This window comes from Ischnura elegans, chromosome 6, assembly GCF_921293095.1.
Source record: "Ischnura elegans chromosome 6, ioIscEleg1.1, whole genome shotgun sequence".
In the NCBI taxonomy this organism is placed as follows: Eukaryota; Metazoa; Arthropoda; class Insecta; order Odonata; family Coenagrionidae; genus Ischnura; species Ischnura elegans.
The window spans coordinates 70,619,308-70,641,080 of record NC_060251.1 but is presented as its reverse complement, the minus strand read 5'-3'; the positions used below and the strand labels follow the sequence as shown (position 1 = coordinate 70,641,080).

Here is a 21,773-nt window from a genome sequence, read left to right as displayed (position 1 = left end):
CCCAAGACCCATTTTCATTAAGTTATTGAGCAATAAGTCACAAAACCTTGAAACCATCACCCTTACATTTCCATATTACGTCACCTGTAGTCGAATGTAGATTTCATTCCGATATATATGATAGCAAAAAAAATGAACTATAAGAGCATCGAGATGTAAAAACATATGTGATCATATTTTTATAGATAATTCGCCAATTGCTTACAAGTAGAAAAATGGTTTGCGCGTCCATCAAACTTATTCATACAACAAATATTTCTGCAATTTTCATCTAAATTTGGCCATAGTTTAGCCAGAATCTACGGATTTAGAGTGTGAAAGCTGCAATTAAACGTAAAAAATTACGAGAGACCTGCATAAGAAACATCAATATGACGTCATAGATGCCATATCTGTGATATAATTGATAAATTTCATCAATATTCAGATCTCCAAGCCATGAATTCTCACATAAGCTAGTAAAGTGTCATTCGGAATAATTTTAGAAAATTGCTATGGAGATAGTTTAATGTTTACAAATTCAATACAAACAGTCTAAGTAATAACAAATAATAAACAATTTCGGTGGAAAATGAAAATTTCAATATAATATCATAATTTTGATAAGGAAAGCTCGACCGTGAGTATCTTTATTCCTATTTTATGGCTACAATTAGAGAGAAAGCCATTTGGCTGAGTGTGATCTCATCAGCATTTGCAAGGCGTTTAAACTACTTAATGTTCCTCATTGAAATGGAAGCAGTGAGCTTCCACATGGAGGCAGCGGGGCAGGAAGTTAAGGGGTGGGGATTGCTTTGAAAGAGGGGTACGGACGAGGAGGACCAACGGCTGAGTCCTTGACTAATTCCAACTTCAAGGATGTCAGGGAACAATAAAATACCCAGAGGAGATGATTCGGATTCATTCGTTCTTTAGCTTCCCTGGAAACGAGAAGGGAGTGGATAACAGCCACTGCGGGTAACCTGCGGCCAAAATGGTGAGTGCTTGTGATCATTGAAGAAAATTCATCAGCCTATGGATATTTCGATACGTTATATGGAGTACAACCCTGTTTTCGTCGTTTTCACTCGTGATCAGCGGTTAAAAATCCTTCGTGAACCTTACTTGGCCAGTTTATTCTCAATGTGGATCCTGTGCGGCGATTTCTTAAGCTAGTTTACTCGTTTTCTAGAGAAACTGTTCAGTAGCAACAATAGTAATTTTTTTTCTTTAGCCGAGACCTCATTTATTATACCTATGGCTAAGTTCTAACAACACGTATCTCAAATTCGGCTAGTTTGAGATAGGCATCTTAAAAAAAGTGTAATAACATTTTAAAAAATAATTTACAGGCAAAACAAATCTTTGTTTGTAAATGAATGCTTCTTTTTCAGTTTTATGAACTTTTGGTTTTTAATATCAGTGTACCAGTAAAAACATCAATTTTTTTTCTGCTCTCCTTAAATGTTGCTATTTTTGTGATACGTGTTGTAAGACCTTATCCATTGGTATATTGTTGCTAGCACAGGATATGTCTAATATGTATATTATTATACAGCCTTACTATATCTTACAATCTTCCCCAATCTATCGAAACAAAAGGAGTGATTTAAAAGTGTCTTGGATTGATAATTATCACTCGTACAACGTTTTTATAATTGAGCGACCCGAGTTTAGATAGCTATGAATTTAGTCTGATGATAATGATTGTTAAACTCGATTGTTTCTGGCTTTACCTTGTGAAAATATAATATTATTTAATTGTTATAATTATTTTTATTGTTTATAATGATTGCTGATCGACACCCGGGTCGCTTCCTTTAAAACGTAAGTGGTATAGGTAATAGTTTTCCGTCCAAGTCTCCTTGAAATGGATTAGCGCACACCTAAAGATGAGTAAATGAATTTAGTTCGAGGATTGATGTAGTTTGGATGTTTTAGTCCTTATTTGTCAAAGCTCAACTTTACTGCTTGCTTTGGAAATGCTTTATAAATTGAACAAGGGAAAGTGACAATCTGAATAGGTCCTAATTGAGATATTCCCCAAGTATAGATTACGAGATATATGTTCCTATTACTTAGGTGGTCATGTGTTTTAAATTTTAGAGTTAAAATTCGAGCCGAGGATTTTCAATGCTTCAGGAATATGCAATTATTATATCCACGTGCCTAATCTACAGGTAACTTTGCATTTCCATCAAATTGGTAGTTTTTTTAACCTGATTTCACCCCTAATTCCGAAACTCAATCCACTTGTATTATCTACATATAATCCACATGCATTATCTTTGACGAAGTATACGAATCAGCCTATGTAAAATCATGAATATGGGTTTATTTCAAAATTCATCATGGTATAATTTATTGAGCAACTTACTTTCTTCATCCTCATTCCTTTCAATAGTTGGAAATGGAATTAAATTAGGATTTTCTCATCATCAATCCGGAGAATTTGTTAATTTTTTCCCTGCCGCATATTGCACATTCTTCACATCCACAGCTTAAATGTGAAGCATTTCATTCAGATTTCTTTTCCCAAGAGCCCATCTGTTCATACCAGATAAGGTGATCCATTTTAAACTGTTTGACTTTCTTTTAACATAGCTCAATCATCATACTCATTCATTAGTTCCTCTTTATAAATTACCTTCATTCTTTCCCTCCTCTATAATTAAACATTTCTGAAGCAATCACTTCCTCATTTCTTTAATGCTGCAATAGTTTCCCAAAATAGGGCTTGCGAGGTAGCTATTGCTGGCACCAAAATCGAATCCAGGTGGTAGCAAAGATTTTTCAGATGAATCTAGGAGTTCTACCAATAACGGTCTGTGTCGGTTGACCTCTTCAAATGTTATATTATAATGGTTTTAACAACCTCTTTACAATGATTTGTAGAGTCTGTGTCATTGCCTCTATTAAATTAATGAGGACACTGCTCTTGTAAAACTTCTCCAGCGCACATACCTGTATAGCTTCTTCTCTTCCCTCAAGGGCTCAAGTGTATTGCTATGAGATTTTTGGCTGAATTTTATTTTTTGTCCTTAATTTTATTCTGTCATTTTTCACTATTGATGACTGTCTTCTTCAATATAATTTTACATCAGTTCGCTCCAATAAATTTTATTATTTTTTTCAAATTCATTCTTGGTAAAGATATAAATGCCTTGTGAAATAGGATAAAATTGATTATTTCAGGATGAATCATGGAATTTTCTTGCACCTACCGATATTCTGCAAAAATAGAGCGGACTCCTGAAGTTAGTATCCGAAAATAGTATCTAAATTAAAAATAGAGACAATATAACAACGACAATTTACCTTTTAAATCACAAAATTATTTTAAATCTTCAATTTGTAAATTTCTGAAAACGAAGGCCATCCGTTAAGGAGTAAATACTCCACGAAAAATGTTAATTTTTTACGAAGTCTCCATTCAAGCAAATACGGAAAACCAAATTTACTTTTACAATAGACGATTTGGGTTTGAGAACTGGAGTTTTTGAGCATGTTGATAGCAGCCAATTTCCTACCCCAGGTGGAAACCCGAGACAAATATTCATACATGTCTTCATTTTACCTTATAATATCATCTTATAAAGCATAGGTTCTACTCTGTAGGCAAGGCTAGCGCAACAAAACATGCGGAAAATATGAATTCGATATTTAATTTGTACCAAAAATTTTATTATGAGCATTCTAAGGGTTGAGGCATTACATGGAAAATTTTGCGAACGCAGCCGAGTGTTCCATTCGCAAAGTGGGCTCCATATTCCCATTCCCAGTGAGACCTATTCGCTTTTACTCGTTATATAAACACTCATCTTCTCTCCTGTATTCCAAGTTGAAAAATAGTCATCCCTCTAACAGTTAACAACAACCCCGACCAACTAAGACTCGTTGCATTGAAACCCTTTTAGCTCTTTACCTCTTCTATAAGTTTCCTCTTCCACTGTATCGACAACTTCGTGGCTTATTTTCCTCTATGTCTCTAAAAACTTTCCCATTCTCCTTCACATCCAACCATTCAATGTCTGCAGCCTTTTTTTTTGCCGAATTTCCTTAGAGCTCACGTTTTCGCACAAAACATTTTGCACAAAAAAGCACTACACCCAAGATCACTGTCCTCACATGCTTATTCTTAAACCTTTCGTCGGGTGCAATGGATCTGACAGCCACAGCACGATTTTATTTTCATTTCTTCGCACCACTATGCGGCATAGACTCTTGGCACTTATAGTAGCTGTTTTTTGCACACTCCATGCGGCCTTTTGCTTTTCGCAATTATACCGACAGAACGGATTATTTAGAATAGTGAAAAAAATACTGTCTCAATAACGCAAAATAAAAGCATTATTAGCTAAATAAGTTAGCAAAATAATAAACACTGATCTTGTAGAATTCACATGCTAAAATACATTGCTTATAATAATACTTAAAAGCCTAAAGAGCACGTTAAATCGCACCTTGCTGTGTTGCACCTCATTAACTATGATGTATTTTTTCATTTAACATGACATTAGCTTTAACTCAGTAGGTTTTCGCAGGTTTTTCACGCCCCCCTCCTTGTGTAGGCGTTTTCCTGCAGTGGGTTTTTTTCGCTGAATGATACTACACCCTTATTCTCACATTTTTTCCCACAGACGGAAATCTTTTTTCTTACACAAAATTTTCACATATACTTGTTTATCTTTTTTGACATTTCACAAATAGTGTATATTGTATATTTTTTGTATTGTAAACGTTAACCTACCGTTTTTAAATATTTTTGCATTGACGCTATCGAGGGATTAAGTGATATAGGACAATTCTTAGTCTCAACCTCGCCCAAATAAAGACATCTTATTATAATTATTATTTGTTGGATCGGTCCGGGGCAGTATGACGGTATGTAAAGGGGTATATACAATTATAAGGGGTAATGGGTATATATAATTACAAATTTATACAAAAGGGGTATATGCAGGGCTATATTATACATATCAAATCATAGACATCATATGAGTGTTCGTTTAGTCTGATGATGAAGGTTTTAAACTTTAAAGGTGCACCACTGAGCCATGCTATGAGTTAATAATGTTTTTTCACATCTAAGCCTGACAAGCACATTGCGCCTGAACTCAGCAATTTCAACATAACGCCTGACGGAAGGTTAAACAGCTACTAAAAGATTCTCCCTTAATTTCCATTCATAAACGCATTTAGGTAAAGCAATTATCTTACTTATGTTCGGATAATACTGTTTGTAAGTGTGGTCTACCTCTACATAAATGCTCAATCATCTCCAATACTCCAACAGCGTGGCATACTCCTTCTCAGCGTTTTACTCATCTCGACGACAACAGCCCGACCCCCGCGCCACTACCCACGTAATTTGAAGGTTCGCGTGCCCGCAGAGGAGCCACAAGGGATAGGGCGGCTGAAGAGAAAGCCTGTCGAGTTGCTCTCCATGACATCAGACTTCAATCCGGATGGATCGGCTCATTACAGGTGAGTTAATTGATACTACTAGCTCTTACACCATAGGCTACATTGGAAAAAATATTTGTCTTCAACATGATGACGAGTCAAATTCGGATAACCAGCCAAGATTCCTAAAACGAGTGATTAGTGCTCTTACTGTACATCTCAGGTAAAGGAAAATAAGGAGAAGCGAATGTAAGCTTTAGACGGATCCTTGTCAAATAATTTTCTATTATTTATAGTTTTTTCACTTTCCTACCCAACAAGTCTATGGACGGTTTTTCCAGAAAATTTTGTCGAGTAAAGCGAAATCTAGATGCATAAATATAGTGCGTTATATTATTTACAATTTTTTTCAGAACTTAACAGTTCCAGATGGATGGTTACACCAGCAAAAAAATCAGAAAAAAGCTTTGCTATTCTTTAAGGTAAATTACTCCAATTAGGAAGTAATTTGCAATTTGGCAAATGATATCATTTAATAAGAACAGCCAGTTCATTAAGAATAAATCACAAAGAGAATTTTTTTCCACGCAGCTTGGATTAAGGAGATATAGTAATCTTCTCAAATGGATAAATCTCATAAATTTGATTAGTGGTGGACAAATCGAGGTTCAAACGGGACTACCATTACCTTCAAGCAAAAAGTCAATTGTTATAGCGTCAATTAACATTCGAAATATCTCCTGTTATTCAAAGCAGAAATTAGATACAATAGTTGATTCAAATGACAAACTAGAGGTTAATATCGCTTAATAGTGAAATATTTATTCCCCTAACTTCCTTAAAGGATAATTTATACATACCAGCATAAATTTAATATTTATCTCCAAAAGGTCGATAAAAATTCAAAGCCAAGGCCACATTTATCCACAACCTGAGGTCAACCGGCCATTTCCTTTCTCTCACGCTACTATACCTACTACGTTTCGGGGCTTCGTCCGTGAGGACAACAATAAAAATATTGATAACAATATACCGTATTCTCATGAAAAAAATACGGTAGGCGAACCTAACTGTGCGTATGATAGATGTCCCAGAAGACAAAAAAGCATTTTTTTTCCTCGGATCCAATTCACGCAGCTATAGCAGGGCTAACTTCCTTTCTTTATTTCTCAGATACGTGAATGCAAATTATATAGATAGTTTTTGGCGATACGAGGGAGCAGTGACGCCATGAATGAAAATATCAAGAAAATCTTATCGCGGCGTCATACTCGAGTGATTCGCTGGTTTTCGTATATACGGCGGGCGGAAATGGCTAGTTTTCTTCGACCCCACGTGAGGCTAAACGACTTTTATTTAATCCATTGTCATTCTAAATTTACGTCAGACGTTATTCTCATTCATGCCACGGATGTCGGATAAGGTGTCTTACTGAATGATATCATGGCTAAGACTTCAGACTAGTCGCAAAGCCGAGACAGTGAATAGATGATAATGGCAACCTATTCAGTCTCAGGGACATCAAAACAGTATCAACACCACATTAAGAGGGGGAATCACAACCTCTTGACCAGTTAATTTGTGCCTTCTTTGCGATGCATTACTGGTCTAAAACCTAACTGCTTAGCATCTTGAAATGTTTGGGGTAGGTATTCAAAGAAGAACTTGTGACCATCTCGGTTATTAAAATATTGCACCTAAAAATTGCTTAGGCATGATTTTCGATTTTGAGATACTGGCTAGCTAAAAAGCTAGCCTGCCTGATAATTAATGGGGAGCATTCACAATTATTATTGCATATTTTTTTACGAAAAAGTATACTGAAATGAGTCCACATATCAAACCAAGTATTCTTTCTCTAATATCAATACTAAATTTGCAGAAACTCCATATTTAAAAAGAAGGGAATAAGAAAAGGATATAAGATACCCAAAATTATAACTCACCAAAATAATATTGAGTATATACTTATCACATGAATTATTGATATAAATCAAATTGAGGATATGCTAAAATAGTTCATAGATTTATCAGCCCAGCCTTAAAATGCCTTGCTTGTACCATTATTAATTTGACCTGTTCGTCGACAAGTAAAAGATTCAGTTAGGACATCGCGGATCAAATAAAAACGTATTAATTTTCCTAATTTTAAATATCAAGTAAATTATGACAAATCGAATATAAAAATATAAGAGCATCAATTGTAAGAATAGGTACTATCAAACAGTATATTCAACCAAGAAAACGACACGCCCAATTCATACTATAAAATAATAGAGACATTTATGAAATTAAAATAAGGTATGCTCGACAAAGAGGGAACTCAATAAAATTATTAACTCAAGTCAAAGAATGTTCACACAAACACCATGTTTAGAAATAAAAATCTTTTGTAATGAAGCAATCGACATTCTCGTAGCACACGAATATCCCTTTCAAGCTGCGTTTAGGTTAAATAATCGTGACCTTTATCCATTTCATAATTAAGCTAGTTCAACTACGAATGTAATGAGAGGAAGTAATACTAAAGTAAAATTCAAGGAATATCACTACCGTTTTAAGAATAAACATTATTGTTACGCCATTATAAAATCAACTTATAACATCCATGTAGCATGTGATTCTCAAAAAAGAGAAACCGCTATGACCGTTTGAATAGCAATGCTATTTCATAGAATCTAAAGGCCATTCTATCCACCATAGGTAAATCACTATCTCTTCTTCCGCTTAGCAAGAGATAGATTTCTATCTCCTTGGATCACGAATAGCCCAGGGATAGAATAGCGTGCAAGAGTCTTCGGCAGATGCGGTACAATGACACTAGGTCCTAGAAACGGAATTTTTGAAGGTTAAATAAAAAATGACTGATTCGAGGAATCTAACCACATATCTTCTGTGCGAATAAGTGTAATAAGAGAAGTTTTAACTTTTTAAACGCTATTTGTGATGATTAATTTTTATCACCATTGTTTTCTAGTACCTAAAATAATTTCATTGAAGTACACCTAGCCATGGGGACAGAGAGCTGGCTTACGGAAGATATAAGCGACAGCGAAGTTTTTCCTCCAGAACATAAAATTTACAGATTCGATCGACGCAATAGAACAGGTGGCGGAGTTTTTATAGCAGTTAAATCACATTTGCACAGCGCCGCGGACGAAATAATTGACAACGAAATAGAAAGCGTATGGTGTACAATTAAACAACGAAACAAAAGGAGTATTCATGTTTGCTCTTTTTATAGACCGCCGAACTCCGAAGTCGATATTATGTACCTTCTAGAAAATCAAATATCCGCATTTACTCAGAGAGACAGTAATAGTGTAATAGTGATCGGGGGAGATTTTAATCTTCCATCCATAAACTGGGATACTTACACTGTAAAAACGAATTCAAGGAATAGAGAAATCAGCGAGGTATTACTCAACATACTTGCAAATCACTCTCTCGCCCAAGTAGTTGACAAACCTACGAGAGGAAATAAGATATTAGACCTTTTAGCAGTAAGCCATCCTAAGTTGATAAAAGTACTCGATATTATTGACGGTATAAGCGATCACAGAGTAACCTTTACAACGTTAAAAATTGATGTAGTGTCAGCCGTAAAACCAAAACGCAAAATTTACTTATTTGATAAATGCAACTTCACTAATTTTGGCGAGATGATTAATGACTACTACAAAAAATTCGTAGATAAATCAAAGGACCAAAGCAGAGATGTAACATGGAAACACTTCCTAGAAATTCTGCTCCAAGGAATCAATGAACATATTCCGCAAAAATTGAAATGTGATAATAAAGAACCTCGCTGGTACAATAACGATGTCAGAAGGGAACTTAGGAAACAAAGAAAGCTATACAACTTGCACAGAAAATCCATCACGACACGTAATAAATCGAAGGAACTTGAAACTAAAGAAAGTTACGCTGCACAACGCTCAATAACCAAGAAATCAATGCGAACTGCAATGCGAAAGTTTAAGAAAAAAGTACTTGGTGAATTACTCGAAGAAAATCCGAAATCCTTTTGGTCGTACGCGAGAGTGCTTCAGGGAAAACTTTCAACCGTAGATTCGTTATTTGATAAAGATGGTAAACTTGTCACCGAAAATATTGACAAAGCTAACACTTTAAATTCCCACTTCGAAAGCGTATACACTACTGACGATACTCAGTTCAATTTAGACATCCCATATACTGAGGAATCGATGGAAGAAATATCTATACAACGTGATGGGATAACTAAACAACTACAATCGATTAAGAATAGTAAATCTCCGGGTCCGGAGGGAATACCCGCGCGTGTCCTCAAGGAGTTAGCTCCACAGATCGCATCTTACTTAGAGATCATATTTAAGAAGTCACTCTCCGAAGGGAAGTTACCGCCAGACTGGAAAATTACAAGCGTTACACCCATATTCAAAAAGGGAAACAGACATGACCCAGGCAACTACCGTCCGATTTCATTAACATCGATTATAGGCAAGATAATTGAGCATATCGTCGTTAGCAATATCATGGCTTTCTTGGACAGACGTAACTTCCTCCATGACTGTCAGCACGGATTCCGAAAAGGTAGATCATGCGAAACACAGCTCGCACTCTTTCTTCACGACGTTATAAAATCTGGTGAATCGAAAAGACAAGTTGACGCACTATTTCTAGATTTTAAGAAAGCTTTCGACACTGTACCTCACAACAAACTTTTATACAAATTACAGTCATGCGGATTAAACGACACATTTGTAAACTGGATACGCGACTTTCTCAGAGATCGTAAACAAAAAGTTGTTCCTGACGGAATTAGCTCCGATGTAGTAAAAGTTACATCAGGTGTTCAACAAGGAAGCGTAATTGGCCCCCTGTTGTTCATTATATACATTAATGATCTTTGCTCCCGCATTAGCAGTAAAATACGTTTATTTGCTGACGAAGCTGTCACCTATCGCGAAATTAGTGATCACTCTGACTGTGAAATTCTATCATCTGACTTAAACAGTGTTCATTTGTGGAGCCAAGAGTGGGTAATCGAACTTAATCTGAGCAAATGCATGGCGGTACATTTCTTGCGGAATTGGTCCAACGCTAACCATGTTTATGCAGTGGATGGCATTAACATAAAGGCAACAGACGAAGTGAAGTATCTGGGAGTTACGATAACCTCGAACCTCACGTGGGGAACACATGTAAAGAATATTTGCGGCATAGCCCTGAAGAAATTAGGGTTCGAAAAGCGTATTGCGGGAAGATTTTCGAATGAGAAAGTAAAATAAAGGTGCTATACCGCTCTCGTCCAACCGCACCTTGAATATGCAGCGATCATATGGGATCTGGAGCAGAAAGACTTAATCCGCGAACTGAATAAAATTCAAAGGAAGGCTGCGCGTTTCGTCAAAAACTGCTACGGGCGTTTTACAGCTACGGGCTACTTTTAAGTAAAATGACGCAATGAGACAAAAAAATAACAATCCGACTAATATAACGTATTTTTAAATGTTTTTTTCTGTTTTGACTTTCCAATGTTTGATATTATTGAAACTTAAAGGTTTAATCATCAATTATTTTGATAAAAGAAGATAATACCTATCTCATATTCTCAAAGTTTACAGTGTAGGCCTCGACAAGTGTACCATGTATAAAATGTTTATGCGTCAGCAAATTATTTTCCATTCATGAATCAGTTTTTCTTAAACTTCACCAATTTTCACTTTTCCCAGCCTCGGCTCAAAACGCTAGGTGGAAAATTTTCCAGTACGAGTTTGATTTTACTCAATATTCGAGGCATAAGCGAAGCCAAAGAAGTTTTCATTACAGTGTTCAAGCTTGACTCTTTACAGTGCCATAAAAGTAAAAGCAGCGTTAATTTTCTCAACAAAAAAACATTGGCTAAATTACCGGATTCTCCTCTAAGTAGTAAAAATTTAAGTAGTATTTAAATAGATAGAGTGATGTATTTCACTTGAAATCTGATGGCCTATTTTCATGAGAAATACAGTTACGTGGCATTTTTCAATTTCATAATGGAAATGCGTACTTAGGTGGACATAAAATACATATTCAGTGATCTCAATTTGCAAATAATTAAATACTATTTCATAATACCAATTTGGCACTTGCAGGAAGTATTGGAGCAGGGTTTACACCTTAGCGTAGGTTGTCTCCGACTCTCCTACGTATAATGTGTTCTGTCTTTGCATTTCATGGAAGATAAACATCAATCAAGGTACAATGCATGATCGGTGCTGCGCACAGGTCCACTCCTGCCTTAGAATAGCTAATCGTCCGTTGACTGAGTCAGGGTGTGCAATCAACATATGGCACTGCTAATTTCAGATAAGATTTTTAGGAATCACTTTCACTCGATAAGTACGCTTTCACTCTGTTTTCGACTCCATTAGGATAGTTTCCTTCATCAAATAAAACTAAAGGCATTTATTCCGATTCGTTACCCACCATTAGTGTTTTTTTTTTCGTAATATAAAAATTACTTGGTATTAGAAATCCCGGATGAATCAATTTTAACCTCATTTGAAAGAGTCCAGATTGGCGCCCATGCGATGCCACTTCACGTGACGTCACAGGGACCTAGATGCCATACGCGTAGTCAGGAGTTTTACACCGTCTGATTTTACCAATGCATGCATGTGGCACAGAGCTCAGGGAAGCATCTCTTTATAATCACTTATTAAAATTGCTTATGGTCGGAAAGTTTCTTTCGTTTGATAGAGTATTAATAATCTTTATTTAAGCCAAGCAGTATCTGCTAGCAAGGTACTCTCGTGCCTGCTAGCAGCCTGTATCGTAGCTGCACCCAGAGCCTCGCACTAAGGAGGCCTCACACGGCGGCAGACTGAACCAGAATGACGTCACCAGGGCTTTTCCCAGCAGTCATACTTAGCCGTTGCTTTATCGCGCGCTTGAAAATTATCACTTTGCATTTAATCGCGACAAATAGTTATCGTCATTTAAAAATCTAAAAGTGTGAAATGCGTACTCCAGGAGTAATAATCTTTCTATTTAGTCATTAAAAGAGAACTAGGAAACCACCCAATTGTAGATGACCTACGTTAGGGAATCAGATACGTACATAACATTTGACAGGTTTTATTATAGCTATCACCTTACTTTTCAATAAAAATAAGAATACAGTACAGCATTTATAAACCGTAAATATGGAATTAGCAACGACGTGGTCAGAGTTATTCTTGTGTCCAAGATGAAAGCCGAAATAACTCAAAATATGCTTTAATATAAACCACCCTTTGTATTCATTAATTCAGCGGTAAATTCGGCTTCCAAACAAATTAATCGTTGCTTATTATTACTTTTCGCGGTGAACACTCCCCACCGAGGTAGAGAGCCCCTTCCATTTTCCCAGCACCAGAATGAGATCGAGAAATAAATAAATTTACATTATAACTGAAAACAAGTCGAACGAATATAAACAAGTGTCATAGTACATTTATATTGGCATATGTGCTTATAGCTCGGCCAAAAACGAAGGGCTATGGTCAAAATATTGCAGTTGTCGACGAAAATATGGTTTAGTTTTGCATATGACTTACCCATTAGTGATGAGAATAAATTTTATAATAACTAAGTTACTAAGTTCTGGAAGATAACTTTGAATTTGACTTTTACAGTGAAATTAATAGCACTAATTTGTTTCTTTATGTTTAATCTATATTTAACTTTCAGTATCTAGTATTCTTTGATTTTTAAGTGCGATGTGTTAACTTTTTACCTCTAAAGATGAAACTAAACGTTTTTGATGCGTTAATTAACAAGAACAGAGATAAAAATGCATTAATTGCTCAACGTGACAATAAAACGTTGTCATGAGAAAAAATGCACTGGACCGGGATTCGATCAACGGACCTTAGGATTTACGGGCGACTGTATATACCTACAGGCTGTATCTAACTCCCACAGTAATTTTACTAAAGGAATTGAGAAACTGGATATTCAGGATAAGGGATTTGAGGAACAAACCACGGCCCTATCCAGATTCCTAATTTCCCGTGGAAATTGTACCGAGATAAATTCATGGAATGGTTATTCAGTATACTGGGAATTCAGAAACTTGGATACCATAGTGCGCAGTGGCTTGGAAATTCAAAGGTCCATGGTTCACTTTCCGGCCCAGGGAATCGACATATCACACATGATAATCATAATAAAATTAAAAAAGTGGCCCAAGAATACAGATATTAATACATTATTTCCTCAAATTAACATTTACGATACGTTTTCAGCTACGAGACGGAGGATGGGACCAAGGTGGAGCAGGTTGGCCAGGTGAGGGACTTCGGCGACGGCATCAAAGGATACGTGGCGCATGGCGCTTACGAGTTCATCGCGACCGATGGTCGCAAGTACAGAGTCACCTACACGGCCGACGAGAACGGATTTCAGCCAAAGGTAATTGAATCACACAAAGTATTTAGGCCAAACGAAAGTACGGAAACGATTGGGGAATAAGTCCGCTCATGTCCAAATCCAAAAAAAGATTATGTAAAATTATTTTTTAAGTAGGTATCCTACCGATTAAGATAGGATTCCATGCATTACTTAAGAAGTATTCTGGCAGACTCTCCTCCCATCATTTACTTACCTCATTAATTCATAATTAGGAGTACCCCCTTTATTTCTATCTGAAAGTCCTATTCTCTTTTTTCTTCTTCTTCTTCATTAAATCACCATTTTACCCTCTAACACTGTTTTCAACATCACCTCTCCGCTAAGTTCTCCCTTCAACCTGTCTCGTTCGTATCTTACCTAAAAGCTACTTCTCCTCACCCACCAGGTCCAGCACTTCGTCGTTCCTCCTCCCTCCCGTCCACTTCATCTCCATTCTCTGCCAAACCCACCTCTCGAGCGCCTCCAGTCTTCTCGCGTCTTCTTTCCATAGTGTCCATGTTTCTTTACCGTAAAGCACTAGACTCCAGGTCAGTCATTACACAAACCTTTTCATAAATTTCTTACATAACGATCCTCTCATACCTCTTTCATGATCTTGAACGTCTTCTTTGCTAACCCAATTCTCTTCTTGATGTCCTTACTGCAGTATTCGTTTTCCTCTGATGTTCTGCACTATTTTAAGCTGTGATTAACTATCGATATTACTCCCAACACTAGTATTATGTTAATGTTACCCAAGAGTTCCCAAAAAAACCTAGGTTAGCAGGAAGAAACAGTAAGTTCTTTTAATATTCTAAGCAACACCTGCCAGTCTGCATCGCCCTTTGGGTTCACACTTTCAGTGGAATGTAAAAATAGGATAAGAGGTAAGTGCTTTGAGTTTGCGCAAGTGAACAAGAAAAGAGAAAGCTGGTGAGAATATTCCGGGAGGTAGCTAGGTGCCTAACTAGGGAGATATTCATTCTTTTGATGAAGATATTCTACAAGAATCATAAGAATCATTTTGAAATTTCCTCTCAAAGTATCCGAAGGAATTACTTTCTTGCTCTTCTCTTGTGCTAATTTCATTAGTTTTGAAGAAATTAAAGGTATGATTCAGGGTCTAATGTGAATTTGAGTTCATTTCCTATTCGTCATTGATTAAGGAAATCTGAATAGCACGTCGAAATTAAATATTTGCATTTTACAACAGCAGCTACAAATAAGACAAAACCACCCTACAACCTTCATAATGTTAACAGCGAGCACCAGCAAGTTATTATATGAAAGAGAACGGAAATGAACCTGATTTTTTAGCTATTCACCTAAGTCTGATTATAATCAATAACTATTATTATAATTACACCGGCTACATTTCAACATAAGAGCAGTAAAGTAAAAACAATTGAGGGAAATAATCACCAGCTAAAAATCTATCAAAAACCATTCAAATTATTATTCGATTTACATTCGAATAAAACAGATTGTTAGGAGAAGTCAGCAAGAATTGAAAACTCTTAGTTGAGAATCAAATACTCCGCCATTATAGCATAATCGCATATTATTAAGAGCTGTCATGATATCTCCTATTTATAATCACTGGCAGATTTGCTCAGTAGCACTAGAAATGGTCATGTAACACTGTAGCAGAGGCGGATCTAGGGGCATCAAATTTACACAAGATAGAATGGTAATTTTTTCCGACCCCCACTAGTGCTGGAATTTTTAACCCCCCCCCCCCTTGTCGCTATCCTGGATCCGCCTCTGTATTCTATGTATCACTGTAAATCCTTCTCAGGGGGCGCATTTGCCGATTTCGCCGCCTTACCCCGGAACGCAGGCAGGGCACCACTCCGGGCCGCGATCAGGGGCACCTCCGGGCAAGTACCGCGGCGGCGAGGGAGGAAGGGAAGGCCCTCCGGACCGTGAGGAGGAGGAGGATGTTGAATACGACGAGGAGTCCGTCATCACGGCATGAGCAGAGGGCGGAGACGAACGTGCCCCCTAATTATAACGGGGCAACTAAGAGGGCACTCAAAAAACAACACATCCATTGTAAATGCATTGGATTCAAGACAATATGAACTAGTATTAGATGCGGATGCTTTGAATTCAAGGCATGGTTCACTTCCATTTGCTCAGTGCGAGACATTTCGACCTTACAGAGAAGTTCAAAGAGTACTCATCAAATAGTGAATGTTTTCCATTGGTTTATTCAGTCCAGAACAATCTCTATCGTTCATGGTTGGCATAGTTCATTACCATGCGTTTTATGTGTCTGAGAACCATATAATCGGACGCTATTTACTCGCTGAGTTTAAATGATCCATTGTGCTTATGCCCATCAGTTCCGTGTGTATTCAGCAACGACTGAATCATAAGTATATTTACCTTTATAAGTGGTGAAATATTATTCCTCGTACAGCGATTACTATCTGCGTTTTAAACCATTGAAGAATAATTCTCAACATTGAGTCAGCATTGAATGATTTGCCTGACTTTTGGTAGGTTAGCAAACAATCTCCTTGCTGTTTATGGTCGTAAAACCATCCAAATAACGATATCAAAATTTTATTTCCATACTGAGGTGGCATTATGGTGTCCACACCTGCCATAAACTTGAAGAATCGTCAACGCTTAGGTAAATTTCACAAATGTGACGCAACTAGAAGAAATTTAGGAGTCCATTAAGAACTGTGTCCGCTTATGTGCATGAACACTTAAGGCGATATAATCCAACTCGGCGTGGCTAGCACGTGAAGAATACTCAAATTTCCCATAATTCCAGCCACTTTTAAGGACGATTTTAGAATACATATGGGTGGTCTTAATTATCAATGAATATTCTACGCACATATCAAGATTGATGTGGGAACGGAGACGCTATTGGTAGAAAATTTCCGTAATTAGTCTGGGTCTCAGTAACACAATTGTGTGCAGTTGAGAAACAACTAGAAAAAAAAATAATATTATAGCGAGGAGCTTACCAACAACGCGGATTTCATAGACTTTTTACCGCATGTATTATCATAAATTTTCATTCGTGATAATAAAGCCATGAAAGCATAATTAATGGAGTGAAAGATCGGTGTTTTGAATGAGTCACTTTTGCGTGAAACTACTTAATTAAGCCCAAATCCTTGTTCCTGGTTGCCGCGCTAAAATGCGTGATTTGGAATGAGAGAGCCGCAGAAATATAGAAATTGGAGATGTTTAAGGAATGAGTATAAAACGAGAGATAAATCATCTAGGCTTAACATGGATAAGAAATAATAAAAATTTAGCGTAGGTTTTTGCTAAACATAGGAGATTCAAATGGTGTGTTAAGGATTCCCGCAACCTAAATTTGATAAACCAAGTAAAATATTTATGTGTATAATGCATTTATATGACCTTAAGAATTCAAAACATAGTAAATCTCAATGAGCTTCAAACGAAGGAGTTAAAAAGCAGGTGAAACATAAGCACCAACAAAAAAATATGTATAAGCGACCAGCATCCGAGGAATGGCAAATGATACTAATTTTTTTATTATTTAGCAAAGAATTATATTTTTTAAATTACTTTAAATCATGATGAATGTTTGTGTTCCATTTGTAAATAAATATTTACTTATAAGAAAGTAAGAATAATTATTTATGTACACTTGCACCCTTAAAAAAGCATCAAGTTTACTTTATTTTGTGTGCTGCGAGAAAAAACTCATCTATTCCTTGCTCTCAGTTTCAGTCTTGTGGTAGTGTGAGGAACAATGAAAGAAGACTAAAGAATATTCCTGTGTAAGACCGAATTTAGAAGTTTTCTTTTCACGTGAAGTAAAACATCAATGCCAAAAACGTAATAAAACTCGATCCCGAAAAATAAATTACGATATGAAACAGAATTAATGCATTCTGGCTTGCAGCAACAATTTCAAAAAACCTCTATCCAAGATTTCACATTCATATACTGAGGAAATTTGAAAGTGAAATCACTCGAAAAATTGTGATCAATCAGGTATTACCCAAATTGATCTGAAATTGGTAATAAGAGATACTCGATGCAAATAATTTAAGCAATCTACATGAATATTTTTTTCATTTCTTCCCTCATTATAGGATTCTACACCTGCATTAAGCTTCTATTATAATCTAGTTCATTTTATAATTTCTCGAAATCAAAAATCTTTTGCTATTTTTTTTTACTGAACTACATGTTTTTCATAACGTAAGCAATAAAATTATTTGAGAGATGTAATTGAAACCCGGAGTATTCGACAAGTTGACTTATTGACTCATTATTATTATGTGCAATGAGATTGTATCAAAGCATTACCTGTAAAGAATAATTCTACTTTAAAAATTTGATATGAAAACGATATTTTATTACTTCATTTGTTTAAATCATGTAAGGAAAAATCTTATACTAGTTCTTCGCGTCTTCCGCATCAAATGATGTCATTTGGGAGCAAAAGCTATTTAAGGTGAGTAGAAGTGGCAATAAAAAGGCCGCCTAATGTGGTTCTCCCGCTAGGTATAACCTACGATGGTGACCGCCACAGAACTATATGTCGATATAAAATCACTTAAATTTAAAATATCACATAAGTTAGAGATTAGACGGATTAAGTATGACACACATCAAACAAAGCAACAATCTCAACAATGAATGGACCAAAAATTATCAAGAAAACCAAGAATATTCATACGATCCCTCAAATGAAATGTTATGCTACCGTGTTTTGGGATCAAAATAAGTTAATTTTATGTAGCTGGGAAAAGGTTTAATACATCTGCTCAGTTGGAAACATTACGCTGATTGCGCAGAGCCATTTGAAGCAAAAGAAGAGAAATTCTAACCTCTGGAAGTATTCTGATATGTGACATCGCTGTCCTCACAACGCTGCTGCTGCCCAATAGGGTGGTTTCCTATTATTTTTTTATTGCCTAAATCGAAATATCATTACTCCTGGAGTACGTATTTCACGCTTTTAGATTTTTAAATGACGATATCTATTTTTCGCGATTAAATGAAAAGTGAAAAATTTCAAGCGCGCGAAAACGCGACGGGTAAGTATGAATGCCGGGAAATCTCTCCGTGTGACGTATTTCTCGTTCCCGCTGCCGCCCTGTGAGGTGACCTTGAGGGAGGCTTGAGCGCTGATACGACGCAGGCTGCTAGCGGGTAGCTGAGTACCCTGCTAGCTGATAGTGCTTGGCTTAAATAAGGATTATTAATACCTTATCAAACGAAGAAAACTTTCCGACCTTAGCCAGTTTTAATAAGTGATTATTAAGACATGTTTCCCTGAGCTCTGCGCCTCATGCATGCATTGGTAATCTCAGACGATGTATAACTCCTATCTACTCGTATAGAAACTAGGTCCCTGTGACGTCACGTGGAGTGGCATCGCATGGGCGCCAATCTGGCCTTTTTCAAATGAAGATAAAATTGACCATTGACATTCGTCTAAACCGGTATTTCTAAAACCAAATAATTTGTATATTACGAATGCACTAATGGTGGGTAACGAATCGCAATCAATGCCTTTCGTTTTCCTTGATGAAGGAAACTACCCTATTTACGCAACATTCGTCGCAAGAGATCCTTTCCTCATGGATTACTGATCAATATGAATACTCACCAGCAATTATTCGTGGTGTACCAGTATGCTCTGTGCAAGGGCGCAGCTAGGAATTAATGCTAAGGGGGGTTTAGGCGTAACTAATATTGGTAAAAATATTAGTTACGCCTAAGGATAAAAATGGACCAATGTCATTCGTCTAAACCAGCATTTCAAAAACGAAATAGTTTTTATATTATGAATAAACTAATGGTGGGTAACGAATCGCAATCAATGCCTTTCGTTTTCTTTGACGAAGGAAACTACCCTATTGATCACTAAGCATTTCTATGAGACATATATTGTTGTGCTGCATTGGAACATGGGCAAAACCCACTTGAAACACGCGCCCCAGGGAAGAACGCGGCACCACGTGACCTCCCCTCACACCACGCATCTTCCCCTCATCTCCTCACCTTCCCCACTCCAGCCCGCTGCCTTCCCCTCACACCACGCGATTCCCCCACTCCCGCGTCTAAACGCGCACCTGGTCTCACACCTGCCCTCACACCCCGACCGCACATCTGCACAGCGAACGCGTCACCTCGTGACCAAGCGGAGCACCCTCATTGGACGGAGGGAGGCCAGGGTTGGATATAAAAGACGCTGCCCGGACCATGGAAGGCAGTCGGGGTTGAGGAGGCCGAAGCTAGGACTAAGAGCGAGCATATCCTCATAGTTCCTACCACAGGCCCTCAATCGGCCGGATGCCCCGTAAACTGCGGGTGGACCGGCGCCGCACTCTGCCGGATGCCCCGTAAACTGCGGGTGGACCGGCGCCGCACTCGCACCCTCCGCGAGGAGCGCGCACGCTGTCCCAGAGGGTCCTCTCCCCGGACACCGCCGCCCGCCTGAGGTCATCACCCGCGGAAGCAGACGGAGGACGAGGCCCATGACCCCGCCGTAGCGCCTGGACCCGCCGCCAACGCCGGAACTCCGCCAGAGCTGTTGCGGATCCACGCAGATCCCCAGAGAGGCAGTTCCGGACAGAGTCGGACCCAGCCACGCGGAAGCAGCAGCCGCGGACCTCGCCCGACCTTACCGGCACCCCCTGTAACTTTCTGAACGCAATAAACACACCCCCCCCCGGGTGTTTTAACATTCCTATCCCGGCCTTTATTTTCCTCAGCGCCATGATTACCCGATCCCAGGTCTCCCTCGCAACCGAGAATGTCGCTGGAGCCGCGACAATTGGCGCCCAACTTACGGGGACATCGACCGGCAGCATGGATAGCAGCCGGGACCCACAGGATCCCCCGACTGACAACGCCTGGCAAATCAACGCCTCCACCATGGATGTACAACCCATCGATGGAGCGCCCGTTACACCCACCATAGCTCTTCCGAGAGAGCTTCAACAAAACTCGGTGGCGCCCAACCCATCTCGCACCCGCACAAGGGATCAATGCGAGGCTTCATCATGCACCAGAGTAGGGGAGCACCTGATTTCCTGTGCCAGCTGCCAACGATGGTTTCACCACATCTGCCTTGGCTGGAGGGACGAAGCGAGGGACATTGAAGGGCTGCAGTTCATATGCGGAAGATGCAGTCAACGCCAACCGCAGAACAGCACTCCTCGGGCTGTGCCGGAGCCAGCCTACCGTCCCCCGTGGCCGGAGTTCTCCGGAGGAGAAGCAGAAGATCCGGAGACGTTCCTGCGAGGCATGGAGACAAGGTTCCACGAGGACCAGATACCCACATCATGGTGGGTCTTTAGAGCGGAGCAACAACTCCAAGAGGATGCAAGAAGGTGGTGGACACCGTACCGGGAATTCGCTTTCACATGGTACGAATTCAAGCAAAGGCTGAAGGGAAGGTTTGACTCAGCAGCACGGAGGGCCCAGATACAGGCAAAACTATTTGGAAGCCTGCAGACACCGAAGGAGAGCGCTGAGATTTTTATCCTTCGGAAGATCCAGCTGTTTCGGAGGCTGTTCCCAGATGGAGATAAGGAAACTTTCTTACCCACGCTGACGGAACAACTCCTCCCAAGGATCAAGCAGATGTTCCGAGCCTGCCCACCGCAGAGCACTGAAGAGCTCATACGGCTAGCCAGCGCCATTGAAGCCGACCAGGCCGAAGATGTCACCTACACACAACCTTCGAGACCACCAAAATGCAAGCACTGTCCAGGATACCACCTGCACCGAGACTGTCCCAACAAACCAGGCGGAAATGCAGAAAATCTCTTCCGGCCCACCCACCCGTCTATAGGGGCCACACAACCTGATGGAGCAGCTATTAACACCCCCAGAATCCAGGTGGAGCTTGGCGGCGAAGTACTCCACGCCCTCATCGATTCAGGAGCCGGAGTGAACCTAATAGCTGAACGTTGCCTGCCAGTGGCCTTCCAGAAATCAGTCAAAGGTGAACACACCACACTACG

At 38.7% G+C, this 21,773-nt stretch overlaps 1 protein-coding gene across 1 annotated transcript; it reads left to right on the top strand.

Annotated features, from left to right (window-relative positions):
• Positions 1–825: 825 nt before the first annotated feature.
• On the top strand, positions 826–17,350 carry LOC124160977 (endocuticle structural glycoprotein SgAbd-8-like). The gene is made up of 4 exons (XM_046537114.1): positions 826–976; positions 5,276–5,466; positions 13,641–13,806; positions 15,584–17,350. Exons 1-4 carry the CDS (start codon positions 974–976, stop codon positions 15,761–15,763), a joined length of 540 nt encoding a protein of 179 aa, XP_046393070.1. The 5' UTR covers positions 826–973; the 3' UTR covers positions 15,764–17,350.
• Positions 17,351–21,773: the final 4,423 nt, after the last annotated feature.